This window comes from Setaria italica, chromosome III, assembly GCF_000263155.2.
Source record: "Setaria italica strain Yugu1 chromosome III, Setaria_italica_v2.0, whole genome shotgun sequence".
Taxonomy (NCBI): domain Eukaryota; kingdom Viridiplantae; phylum Streptophyta; class Magnoliopsida; order Poales; family Poaceae; genus Setaria; species Setaria italica.
In genome coordinates this window covers 48,786,905-48,800,544 of record NC_028452.1, presented here as the reverse complement: position 1 = coordinate 48,800,544, position 13,640 = coordinate 48,786,905, and the positions used below count along the sequence as shown (strand labels likewise).

The window sequence follows — 13,640 nt, the reverse complement described above, 5'->3', positions numbered from 1 at the left end:
AAACCTTCCCCAATTTTTTAGCGACGCTAAAAAACAGCCTGCCACCACGTATATTTTAGCGTTGGCGTTTCTCCCCCAATCCTGATTCCCGCACGCCCGCCAGTCCCTTCCGATGGGCCCAATACGATGACGTGGCCTGTGTTTGAAATATTGGGGGCTATTTATTAGCGATCTGCTGTGAACTGATATGTTTTTGGGGGAAATTTTTTTTGGGAGAACCCCCAATACATAGTTTTGGGGAAGAATTTTTTAGGATACTCTTGGAGTTGCTCTAAGGGGGGGGGAATATAAACCCCTACTAGGACATGTACCTCATGGAAAAGGTGTGGTAAAAAAATCATTACCAACTAAAGCTAATAAACTATACAAATGATTATTCAATGAATTAAGGGACTCAAATCCATCTCGTGGAAAATAATTTTTCTTACATATCACAGAAGCTAATAGCTCATGGCTCTAATTATTACACCCATCAATTATAGACTATAACGCATAGTTTGGCTTTTTTTCTATTTGTTTTTATTGATGTTATTTTTTTATTCCAAATTCAATATCTAACAATGTTTGGCGGGTTATTACGATTTTGTGAATTTTTACATGCTTTAGCATTTTCTTAAACTTGCGGAAGATACTTAGGATTATCGATGAACTTAGGCAGGACGCAGAATTTGCTCTTTAACAATTTGAAGGAAAAAAAAGAGACACACATTAAAATCGTAGCCAGCCCACTCAGTAGATACTATGCCTTATCAGCCCGTTTTGACTCATTTATTTGCTGGGCTTTGGTCAATACTGGGCCTTCACCGCTGCATATACTGGGCCTGGTTTTCCCTAAAAATAATACTGGGCCTTCGTTTTGCAGTTTACTTGTCAGGGACATCATCCTGCAGCACCACCGTGCTTAGCCGCTCACTGAAGGATGACCTGGACCATCAGTGCACCGGTGACCGGCTATGTCTAACTGAATTAAAAAAAAAATACAAGCCAACCTCATGAACAGCAATCACAGGCAGGATCAGATGGTCGCAGGCATGAATACATGGGGCAAGAATAAGTCAACTAAACGATCTTTCTTCAAATTCAGTGAAATCAAATAGTTGAAAACCTGTGAGCATCAACCACCAGCATATGCAGATGCAGTAGTTCAGTTCAGCATGCTCCCAGTCCCATGGCAATGCCATTCAAGCCAGGTGGATACACGTATTTATCCTCCCCTGTGTCTGCTCAGGTGTCCCTGTCACCTCATTTCCCAGACAGGAGCTTGCATCGACATGCATCCATGGCATCCTTTCTCTCTCGCTCCATGACACCCTAACCACCAGAAAAAGATCGAGGTCGTCAGAGCATAAAACACAACAGGGGGGGATCAGCTACTCAGGTAGCAATTAATCATATGGACTATGCACAACATGGCCACCGTTTCAGATGGAGAGGCAGCAACCAGATGCTAGATTCTAAAATGGTGTCTCCATTGGTTCCATGAGTCCTACTTGTGGTGCCTCGCACCTCAGTGTCCATTCACATATCTTTAGCTCTTTGTTCTTTTTTTTATATAGAAAAAGAAACTTGGTATCAGGCTTGGAGGTTCACGATGATTGGGAGCCTAGAGACATCCTACCAAACAAGGGCATGCAGATACCCTCTTCCTCCTCCTCCTCCTCCTCGATTGGCGGGAAGGATATGGAGAACGTCACTCGTCGTCGAATTGCACAAAAAGAAAAAAGAGATGGTGACACGTAAAATCAGCAAAAATATCATGTCACTACTAAAAGACCACCAAAATTGTTTACAAAGTACACGAATTGGTGACAAAATTAATGATGAGGATGGTGACAGGAATTAGAGGAGGTTTTGTGAACCATGACTAGTCATGAGGAGAACTGGAGTCTTCTCTGTGTTTGTGTATACACACATCATGGAGATGCATGTCAGGATCACTCCCCACTGAAAATGCGAAGAAAAATGCCGTCAGAGAATGAATAGTGTGATGGGGATGGCACAGGCATGGTGTGGACAGAAAAATGATAAAATGATGCCATATCAGCATGTTGCATTAAGAAAATCACAGAAAGCAACTCTGCTTGTCGTACTTTATAGGATTGTAGACAAGATTATACTACTCTCTACTGTACAAGGATTGGATCCAAAGCATCGAAATAATTGAGCGGCATATACACTTATAAACAAACAGATTCGTCTGCCACTATGACGGTTTCTATAACATTCAATAATCTGTATTCCATCAGGAAAATTAAATATTAATTCCTGACAACATGTAATAAATCTCTTGAAAAAGGACCAACTGCCTAAAAAGATATGGTGAAGTTGTGTAGTAGCAATATGCAAAGATCTCAATTCTCAATAATCATTGGAGGACATAATCACCAAAAGCATTAGTATATTAATTCCAAATGTTTATTTGGAGATAACATAATCCCAAGTGTCACCACCCCAACCACTTTTTATGCTTGCACGTTTGCAGCTTGTGAGTTCGCATCCAGGAGGGAATGGTCTAGGAAGTAGTAGCATCAAATCGTACCCAAGTTGTGGCTGCCATTATACAACTCGTGGCGAATTGTACGCAACAATAATAAACTCAAATGATAAAAAAAATACTCAAAATTACTGACGTGGACGCGTACAGATACTACAAATTAATCACACGTCAGTTCAAAAATAAAATAAAGCGCGTGTGTATGAATAAGACCTGGTATCAATTCATGAACCGCACAATATTAATGAAATCATAACACATTTTCCCGCGACGAGGAGGGAAAATGTGTGCATTATTGTAATTATTGTATAATAACAACACCGCCAAGTGTCGCTGTCTCGTGTTCCTTCGCTCTCCAACTGCTCGGCATAAGCCAAGGTTCATCAGAACACGCAGATTAAATTGATTTTAATGACCTGAGATTAGACACGGCGAAGAACAATACAATTTGCACGACAATTAAAGGTGTCCACCATCAAAGGTGGTTGTTGTTGCGTTGCCTGCCAACATGTGTGTTTGCAGTGCAGGACAGACCTGTACCAAGCACACCCCTTTTCTGTACACGGTACGCACCAAGAAACCTACTCCCACACTCATGGCTCATGTCCATCTCCAAGAGTGAAAACAAAACCTGATCAGCTGATGATGCAGCTCATCAATTCATTAATTACGCTAACTAATCCGCCGTCGCGCTGTAGATTAGGCTTTAGCGCACATGGTTAGCGTCCAAAACCCCTCCGGGTTAACCGCCGTGTCCACGCCTGAAACGACATTCTCCTCAGTCACGGCTTTGTTTGGCATGCTGTTTTGTCCATCGGCACATGTACGTGCCCTGATTTTTATGACGCTGCGTCGTGTCTGATTTTAACTTCACACTTTTCTTGGTTAGCCACGCGTTTAATTTTAATTTGTTGGTCATAATTTCTCACCAATTCCCGCCACACTTGGTGGCGAACGATCTTTTATATTTGGCACGCCACGTTTTTTCACCGTGTAATAAAACCGGTCGAAATATTGTCACGAGTCGCGACCAAAAGATGTATACCTGAAGAGAGGTTTCCCGAGATGGTAGATAGTAGTGTGCATATCTGTATGCGAGCTTGGTGTTACGCATATCTTCGGGGAATGCGACGGACGAATTGACTAATGAAATCGTGTATGGAGGCAGGGCAGCATTATATGAGTGGAGGAAGCTACCTGCGAGATGTGGGATTAGTTATATATACATGTATAATTATCAAGCTTAGTTGGGCCAATCATGGGTATGGGTGGGCAATGTAGCTTGGAATAGGAGGCATGATCGAAGCTCTTGTTGTACGCGTCAACCACCGTGTAGTCGTCGTCATCCGGAAGGCTTATCTGAATGTGCAAGAGTGGTTACCACTTTTCAGATATGCAAGGTCTTTGCTAGTTTATGTGTAGTGATTGATTGAGAGATTTGTGAGACTAATTCAGATCAGGATTTTGTTGGGGGATATAAGATCGATTGATGCATGAAGAAGGTGCTTTTTGAGCTTTCGTAGAGCCGGTGGCCGGCCGCCGGCACTTTACGCCGACGGTAAGGCCGGGTGGAGACGAGCTGGCCGTGGCCGGCGAGGTCGCTTGCTTAGCTTGGCTTACATTCCGGTGCACGTGTGCGCGGGCAATTTGTTAACGTTGTGTTTCTGTTTCTTTCTTTCTCGTCGAAAGATCAACTCGATCTCTGGAAAACACACCCATTAATTGCGTTATCATAATGGTAAGAATTTGGGATAAGAATTTTTTTTTCAAAACATAGTAGAGATGCAGACCCTCACAACGCGCGACAGAGCTTTACTGCAAACAAATTCTTGTTTTCACCAATTTCGGCATGAGCTTTTATAAGTTAACTACTCCGCCACCTGTTCAAACTCAAAAATAATTTGTACTTGCAAAATTGATCTTTGAGAAAAAAAATGTATAGATGCCAATTCTATGTTTGGGAATCGATCAAACTTTGTAAATTTATTAACAGTCACTGTTCCAAAATCTCAAGTAATTATTGCTGTACGAGCCGATCCAGACGCCGGTAATTACTGCTGCTCCAATGGTGCTGCTGCTGCCTCGATCACCGGCACGGCAGCATCGGAAGCAAAGCATCCCGGCCAGTGGCGACGGTCGTCGTCAGTGATCAGCGTGCAGGCGCTCGATTTGAATTCACCTGCCTGACTGCCTCTGCAACGACTTTGATCGATCGGCTGCAGGCAAAAGCCCGCAGTCATCAGACGGCGGCGGAAAGGTCGTGCTTGTCTTCACGCACCAATCCCACAACTAACACGGCCCAACCTGTTGGACTGCACGGTTAAAACTGTTCCGCAAATTGAATTCAAAAGAGCAGCTTAAATGGCTGAATGCCGTGCTAATTTTAAATGCTGCACGTACATGGAAAGTGTTCGAGGTCAAATTTGGCGGAGGGTCTCTGTCTCCCCACCGGTCAGACCGTTTGGACAAAATCCTCAAAATGCAAATTGCACTTTACCATTATGTAGCTCTCGTCGAGTAGATCAAAATGCACACGTAGAACGTCCGATTTGGAATTCGGATGAGAGGAAAGATATGCACCAAGGAAAACCAGTCAGATCGGTTTCCTAGGGCAGTCAGACCGATTTGGTCTGTTTAGTCTGAGTTAGGAGTTGTATTTTGACACGAGATTTTTTAGGGTTGTGACTCCTAATGGGGCAAGACTTCCTCACCCTATAAATATAAATATAAAGAGCCACGGCCGATTCAGGGCATCCAATCGATCAAAAACTAATTTATCTTTTATCGTTTTACCTTTCTTCCTCGTTATCCTACTTTTCCAACCTCATGTGCTATTCTTCTTCTATCTTCATGGCATGAGGAGGCGTCCTAGCTGGCCTATGGAGCCTAGCGCAACCCAAGGTGCGTCTGCCCTAACAGGGCCTATGGAGCCTAGCGCAACCCAAGGTGCGTCTGCCCTAACGGGGTCCCTCCCGAGCAGGCGTTCGTTGGTCTCTCGCCGGGTTCCCTAGCGAGACCGGTCTAACCGGCCTGCCATATCGGTTTGACTGGCCTCCACATCAACACAGCAAGGAGCGTTTTTACGGGCTGCACGTTCGAGTGCTTTCGTGTGTTGACCCTAAATTTGCATCAACAGAAAGCTCGCCAGCTAATTCAGTAGAGCTCCGGTCCTCCCAGCATCCATCAATCAGAAGTGTGGTACTCCCTCCATTTTTATTCATATGACCTAGTATTTGGTTTCGTTGGATAAGTCTTTGACCGATAGTTATTTCGCTAATATTTTTATTTTATTCTTTATGTAAACTTGATGTCATTAATTAGATTTGGAAAAAGTCAATTTTACTCACCTCACCTATCCACTTCGTCCACTTAACCCCCTAAACAAAATGTAGACTCACTCTACTCCCTGGACTATTTCATTTGGTCTAATCTACCCCTAATTAAATTTCTCCTTTTTTTCTCCGTGTACGAGTTGAATTTTGAGTTCAAATTTTGTAACTAGATACAAAACATGATGCTTTATGTTAAAAAAATTATACTAAGATTTTTTTTCAAGTTTATTTTCATAGGTTAGGAATATTTAATATGAAATTAATCTTAGATATACAAAACTATATGAAAAGTAATCATGAAAAATTGCTAATGCATTTTTCTAACATAGAGTATCATGTTATAAGTCAACTAGCAAAATCTGAAATTAAAACTCAACTTGTACGCGAAGAAACAAAAAAAATATAATTAGAGATAGATTGGACCAATGAAATAGTTCTGAGGAGTAAAGCGAGCCTACATTTATTTAGGGGTTAAGTGAACAAAGTGGATAGGTGGGGGGAGTAAAATGGATTTTTTCCATCAGATTTTATATACAATTCAGGTTTATATAAAATGGATTTTCTCCGATTAAGGTGTGAGAATCTTCTCTAAATTTTGCATCATATATAAGCTTACGTCAAAATCTTATAATTTTGGATTAGTGTACTGTCTCTTTGTGAAAGTCCAACCATTTGCCAAATATTTAATGCCCATAGTGGCATACTGGCATGCGATGTGCATTCCAACTGTTTTACGGTTCGAGTACAGTTACCAAAAGTCTAACATAGTGGTGCCAGCACCCCAACTTGGAGCTCATTCGTGTTGTACCACAAGTGCGAAGAAAGTCTTTATGTGTAATTTTTTTGCGAAGAAAGTCTCTATATGAAATATTTATGCATAAATAGTAAGGCATGAATTAATGTTATCAGCAATATATATCCACATGTGGTCCATATTTTGGTTAGTTGTGGGATGCATGACGTTATACCTTGTATGTGAGATTATTGTCCTTCGACAAATGTCGCAAATTATCAATTTTTGTGACAATGAATGCTTAGTACGTAAATTCATTATTTTTCTATATAACATTTGAGCGACTAGATTAAGTTTGAGTGAGATAGTCCTCGCGAAAAAAAATCGAGAGAGATAGAGAACGCAATTTTCATCAGCTATGATAGTGCCGAAGATGGGTGCAACAGTGGCTTTGATGGTTGTGTGGAGTACTTATTGCTTAGTTTGGAGCACGATAAATTTTCTAAAACTTTCTTATATAAAAGTTTACATGAAATTTTCAACATCTTGATTACTGTAGGCTCGTAAACGAAATATGCTTGTTCAACTGTTTGCCCAACTCAGAATTAGTCCGTACAACAACTATGAATTTGCATCCCTTGATCGGTGCAGTTAGAAGGCAAGCATATCAAATTTGTGACATCACACCTCTCGTTCGTGGGATTATTGTCCTGCGATGAATGCTGCGTCAATTTTATGCAACAGTATTACTGAGTAGATGATTCTCACTATTTGTTTTAAAACAACATCTAAACGGCCCGAATTCCTTTTTAAGGCGGGGAAAACCCCACATTTTTGTCATATTTTGATTTTTGTCGGTGCTGGGAATGGAGTACTGCACAGTGACAGTACGAAGGCATGCTGACTTGCTGACCACTGTGCTGCCCAGCAACGAAACCATCCCCGTCATCCACCAAATGGGACTCTGACACACCGGTCCCACGTGCAGAGCCGCCCGGCCCCACCGATCCCGCGAGGCAGCCAAACGCCCAAACGGCCCCGACACGCCCCGATCCCGTCGGTCACGCGTGCCCCACGCCGCCCGCACGTGCGCTCCACCCCTACCCTCACTGACATAACGGGCCCACAAACACGACCCACATGTCAGTCGGCGAACCAAGCGCCCAGCCCCACGTGCCAGGCTGCCAGCTAGCGGCGAACACGACACGCCGCTGTGCGGCCCGTCGGCGCGCGGTCTCTTCGCCCCGCCGCCTCCACGTGTCTCTACGCCACCCTACTCAGGAAACGCATTTCGTGAAACCCGCCTCCTCTTCCTCCCTCTCGCAGCTGAGCCGAGGCGCCTGCTCACTCGTGGCTGCTGCGCGGCCAGCTATAAGGAAGGCCTCCCGGCGGGGCCGCGAGCGCGCTGGGCAGTCGAGACATCACCACCTCCACCCCACCGAAAGCTCGCCACTCTCCTACTCCCCCCTCCCCCACCCCTCCATCCATCCATCACGAGCTAGCCCAGCTGCCGCAGCAGCTATGGCGTCGCCTCCAGCCGACGTGGACCTGGGTAAGCTCAGCTACGAGATCTTCTCCCTGCTCGAGAGCAAGTTCCTCTTCGGCGGAGCCGGCTCCGTGCCGGGCACGCCGGCGCGGGCGGCCGCAGCCGCCGGGGAGGACAGAGGCCGGGTCCGCGTGCTGGCGATCGACGGGTGCGGGCCGGGCCCCGGCGACGCGCTGCTGGCGGCGGTCGCGCTCGCGAGGCTGGAGGCCGCGCTCCGGGAGCGCGCGGGGGACCCCGACGCCCGCGTCGCGGACTTCTTCGACGCGGCCGCGGGGGCCGGCGCCGGGGGCGTGCTGGCGGCGATGCTGTTCCTCAAGGGGGAGGACGGGCGGGCGCGGTACACGGCGGCGGACGCATTGGCGTTCGTGGCGGCGAGCCTCGGTAGGAAGCAGGGAGGGTGGGGCGGCGACGGCGGCGGCGGGCGGCGGAGCAGGTGGGCGGCCCTGCTGTTCCGGCGCGGGGAGCGGTCGTCCCCGCTGCGGCGGGTGTTCGGGGACGCCACGCTCCGGGACACCGTCGCGCCGCTGCTGGTGCCCTGCTACGACCTCGCCACGGCGGCGCCCTTCCTCTTCTCCCGCGCCGACGCCGTCGAGAGCGACAGCTTCGACTTCCACCTCCGCGACGTCTGCGCCGCCACCTGCGCCGGCGGGGCCGCCGCCGCCGCCGTCCGGTCCGTGGACGGGCGCACGTCCATCGCCGCCGCGTCGGGAGGAGTGGCGGCCATGGGCAACCCCGCCGCGGCCGCCATCACGCACGTGCTCCACAACAAGCAGGAGTTCCCGCTCGCCGCCGGCGTCGACGACCTCCTCGTCGTGTCCATCGGCTCCGGATCCTCTGCCGGCGCCGGCGCCGCCGCAAGCGCCACCCCGTCCGCCGGCTGGCGAACGCCCATGCCTCCGCGCTCGCCGTCGCCTGCCGAGATGGTCCGCCTCACCGCCGAGGGCGTCGCCGACATGGTAAGTCCTAGCACTCAAACCAACTCCCTGATTTCTTACTCCACTTTATTTCAAAAAAAAAAAGATTTCTTACTCCACTTGTTAGCAATCTCATCCCTCCATCCTGCATCAGACGGCTGCCTTCAAACATTTACCGTGGTTTAAAAAGAATCTTAATTTACCGCGCCCTCTCTCTCCGCAGGTCGACCAAGCAGTGGCCATGGCGTTCGGGCACACGTGCGGGCGCAACTACGTTCGCATCCAGGTGGGTCAGCGCACGAGAAAGAGTTACCGAATTACTGCTCTTCACGATTTTTCACTTTTTTTACTGGCATCCATCGAAGCGTCGAATTCATTCATCTCCGTAGACCGTAACAAAGTGTTATTAACAACTTCACTCAACCAGGCGGCGTCGCCGGCGTGCTCCGGGAAGAAGTCGGTGGACCCGAAGAAGGCGGTGGCGGTCGCCGACGGCATGCTGACGCAGCGGAACGTGGAGGCGGAGCTGTTCCGTGGGCGGCGGCTGTCGGAGAAGTCGAACCGGGAGAAGCTGGACGCGTTCGCGGCGGAGCTGGTGAAGGAGCACGAGCGGCGGGCGCGCAGCCACGGCCTGCCCAACGTGGTGATCAAGCAGGCGCCCACGGCGGCGGGGGCGGCGACGCCGCGGCCGTCGTCGGCCACCACCGCCTCCTCGGCCACCGCCACCGGCCGAACCGCCTCCACCATGCCGTCGCCGGCGTCGCAGGGCTCGTACAGCCACTAGCGGGCCGCCGCCGCGCCGCCCGTTCTAAGTTTTGTACATGCCGTGGACGACACAGAGGAAAGGGGCGCTATTCTCTTCTTCCTTCTGTTTTTTTTTTCTCTCTTCCATGTTCACGGGTCACTGACACGTGAGCTAGGCCGGCAACTGAGCTTAAACTAAGTTATGTCACGGGGGAAGTAACTTATATATGTGAAAATTGGCGAAGAATCGGCTCGAGCGGATCCTATTGAGTTCCATGCATCAACCAGCACGACATTTAAACGGGTAGCGCTGAAGTTAGCATAAAAAGGGAGATTAGAATGCTCTTCAAACAGCACACCTTAATCTTCCCCAAGTAGATTGAAACAGACGTCACTCATCATACTAGGCTTAATGGTGCATTAGATGGGATGTTAATGGAGTACTTGCAGGGATCGATTGGTATGTGCAAGCTTTCATTTACTGGACCTGGCCGTAGGACTTGATCTCTCGCTCCTTTCTTTCTCCCAACAGCACTCTCTCTCTCTCTCGGCTCAGGTACGGGACCGATGGATTCATGGATGCTCTTTATTTTGTCTGCGTGGGCTGCTGTGGCTTGCTTTCAAGAGAGGGCCGGAAAAGAGAGAGGGCAAGTATGAGACTTGAAGGCTGCATAAAGCTGCTGCGAGTAGCTTCGAATACGAGCATGGTGGCGCGAAATACCTGCAGGCTGCAGCTTCCTTTCGACCTTTACTTGTGTGTGCCAAGTGCCTACAAGCGCAAGCCAGCTCCTCATGGTGGTCACTGAAATATCTGTGCTTAATCTGATCTTGGTTGGGGATTAATTTGGGACACATTCAGAAGAGCTCTCAAACTCAAGGATATATGTGTGCTGAATTCGGAGGTTGTCATGTTGTACGATGAATTGAAGTGGTTTCAACTCTACACCTCTGTTTAATCCTGCATAAGAACAAAACAGGCCAACTAAATACCATTAATCCTATCATGGCTCTTGTTTAAAAAAGAATTCAAAGGTTCTTGAAGCTGGACTGATGGAGCTCCGACAGAATTTTAAGTCAAAAATTCTGGCATGAAAAATGGACCAGAGAGAGGTAGATAGGACGGATGCATTTGATTGCATGAATCACATGAATCTATAGGTGTATTTGGTTGCATGAATCACATGATGTATGCATGGATGGTTCAATCTTATTAGTACAATAATGTATTAAGTGGGATGGCATCATCCTGGATAAGGTGATACAATTCACCTAACTAAAGGATCATTATTATTTTGAACCATTCCATACATGAATCAAATAATATAAGCAAACTAATACATCTAAACGAGTGCATAGTGCCGGGCTGCCGGCGAATGCCGTTGGTCATTTTTTCGGCTGAATTTTGGCCAGCACTAGCAGAGCACAAAATCCACGGACGCCGAGATGAACTCCAAACTCTCTTGTCAGGGGAACAAGTCTGCGCTTCTCCCCCTCAGAACCTGCCGTTCCCGTTTCGTGCTCAACCGAACTGTGTCGTGTCAATGTGCCTGGCTGCAGTCACCCGTACAGATGGTACAGAATGAAGGAGCGGAGAGGGGAACACTCGGACGCTTCAGTGACAACGTCTATCATTAACTGTTACAATCTGCGGGTGACTTTTGCAAAGAAAATGCGGTAGAAAATGCACACCCTCATTTTTTATATATACTAAATTCATCCTACATTCAACTTAAGTTTCCTGAAAACTTATGTGAAAGGTTGTCGTGGAAAACTTTTGCTGTCCGAAACAGAATAATAGCTACTAGAAAGCTAGAAAGGAAAGTACGGGAATGAGAGCATAGCGCGGCAGCTATTCTTGCACACACTGTCCACTCTGCATGATCCTAGCAGGAAAGGATCATGCTCCTGGATCCACGACCGCTCGCGATTAAACTAACGCTGATCTGACGAGAGACGAGACTCCATGGATCTCACGGCGCTCCATTGCCGATGCGAGCTCCCACTCCACACGTACGTGTTTGCTTTTTACCGCCCCGGTACAGGTGAACCTGCACCCTCTGCAGAGAAGGAAGCAGCAGAGCAGAGAGGGGCGTGCTGGCCGTGCTGGCCGCCTGGGCAAGTCAACGGCCGCGGCGACTTGGTCAGAGAATCGAAGAAGAAGGAAAGGTTAATTATTTAACGGAGCCAGTAAACTAGTATGCCTCGCCAGAGATGTCACGGCGCCTAGCACTTGGATTTACCGAGGCCCGAATCTTGCATGTCCCCCCTGCCCCTGTGGTTAATTAACCAACTTAATTACCAATCGTACTTGCGACTGGCGTTTTTTTCTTTTGTTTTTTTCACCGTCCCCGAGCACGCAGCTGTCACCGCGCGACGGAACGAAGCTGCTGCGATCGAGAGGCAGTCTCTTACTTACTGTGTGTTTGCATATGGGCTGTTCCCTTTTTTCGCGATGTTTGGTTCGAGGATAGGTGGGATGAAACTATTCCTGAAGGGAAATATTTTCTTTAGATGCAGGATGACTCCATCCCACCGAAACTAGCGGACAGGTGACGGTGCGACCTCCAGCGAGGCACAGGTGGCGGTGCGGATAGAGGAGCCATGGGAGGCAGTGGAGCGATGGGCGATGGCGCAGGCTCCGGTGAGGCGGCGCGAGGTCCTCCGGGTGGCCTGGTGGGGAGGCGGCAGCCAGCTTTGACGAGGCGACCCAGTGCCGGGGCGGCGGCCAGCTCTAGCGGGTCGGCGGGCCAGCTCCAATGGGGCATCGACCAGCCGGCTTAGATGCTCGGGTGGGGATAGAAGGCGACGGGGTGGAGGAAGCCCGACGGGAAGGAGGCAGGTGGGAGAGAGAAGGCGGCGACAGGAAGGAGGCGGCCCCTGAGGAGAAAGCTGGGAGAAAAAGATACTGAAAGAAAACAGAAGAGGATGACATGTGGATCCTAAAATGATAGATGGGGCCTACTAAACCCTATTGCTAACTGTGTTAAAGTATCGTCCATCCCACATTTCTTAACCCTCGACCAAACAAAAAATAGGGACGGATCTATCCCACCTTAACCAAACATTAGATAGAATCGTTCCATCCCACAAAATTAGGTCAGACCATCCCGTCCCACTTTGTCTCGGAACCAAACACACCCTTAATTGCCTCCGCTAGCTGGTCCGTGTAGGAAATTTCGGAATAACTAATTAATTATCATTCCACATCTTCTTCCATGTGGCGCGGCATATAGTGGTGGTGGTAGTAAAACCAGCAAAGTACTCGAGGTCAGTAAGATCAGTCTCAATATATAATTTCATTGCACTGGTAATTATGATTGTTGGTTTTTTATAGGAATGAAACTTCTTCTCATTTCATGAAACTTTGTCCCCTCTTTTCTCGTAAAACCCTTGCCAAATCAGCAAAATTGTTAATGTAGCATAGAAATTAATGTTGATAAACTCACACTGAGACTGGCCTAAATGAGAGTTTCATAGACAATAAATGAGCTGCCACCTAGCTAATTTTATGATGTGACATGGCCTCGACGCGAGCGCGGATGAGAAGCGAAGCAAACCGAGCTGGGCGTTGCATTGAAGAGGCGGACGGCGCGTGCGCGTCGCTCCCGCGATCGGTTCCAACCGGGAATACACAGATCATTTCTGAACACTTATTATTTTTTTATACACTGATCAAACCTGGACGGAGGGAGTATATGGTATTCTTGGAAACATAAATATGAAACTTTGCATTGATAATGATCCAATGGTATAGGATTGCTCGGTTGAATTTATTTACCCGCGTTGACGGAATTACGGCCTCGTTTGCCCGTCCATTAATTGGCGGCATGCACGCACGTCGTCGTAGGCGGAGGAGTAAACGCCTGCACGCACACGC

The 13,640-nt window shown here is 48.1% G+C and overlaps 1 protein-coding gene across 1 annotated transcript; it reads left to right on the top strand.

The window, feature by feature from the left end:
- Nucleotides 1-7,955: 7,955 nt before the first annotated feature.
- Nucleotides 7,956-10,043, top strand: LOC101754851 (patatin-like protein 3). Its single transcript, XM_004963104.3, has 3 exons — nt 7,956-9,061; nt 9,243-9,305; nt 9,447-10,043. The coding sequence occupies exons 1-3, from the start codon at nt 8,081-8,083 to the stop codon at nt 9,801-9,803; spliced, it is 1,401 nt and encodes a 466-aa protein (XP_004963161.1). The 5' UTR covers nt 7,956-8,080; the 3' UTR covers nt 9,804-10,043.
- Nucleotides 10,044-13,640: the final 3,597 nt, after the last annotated feature.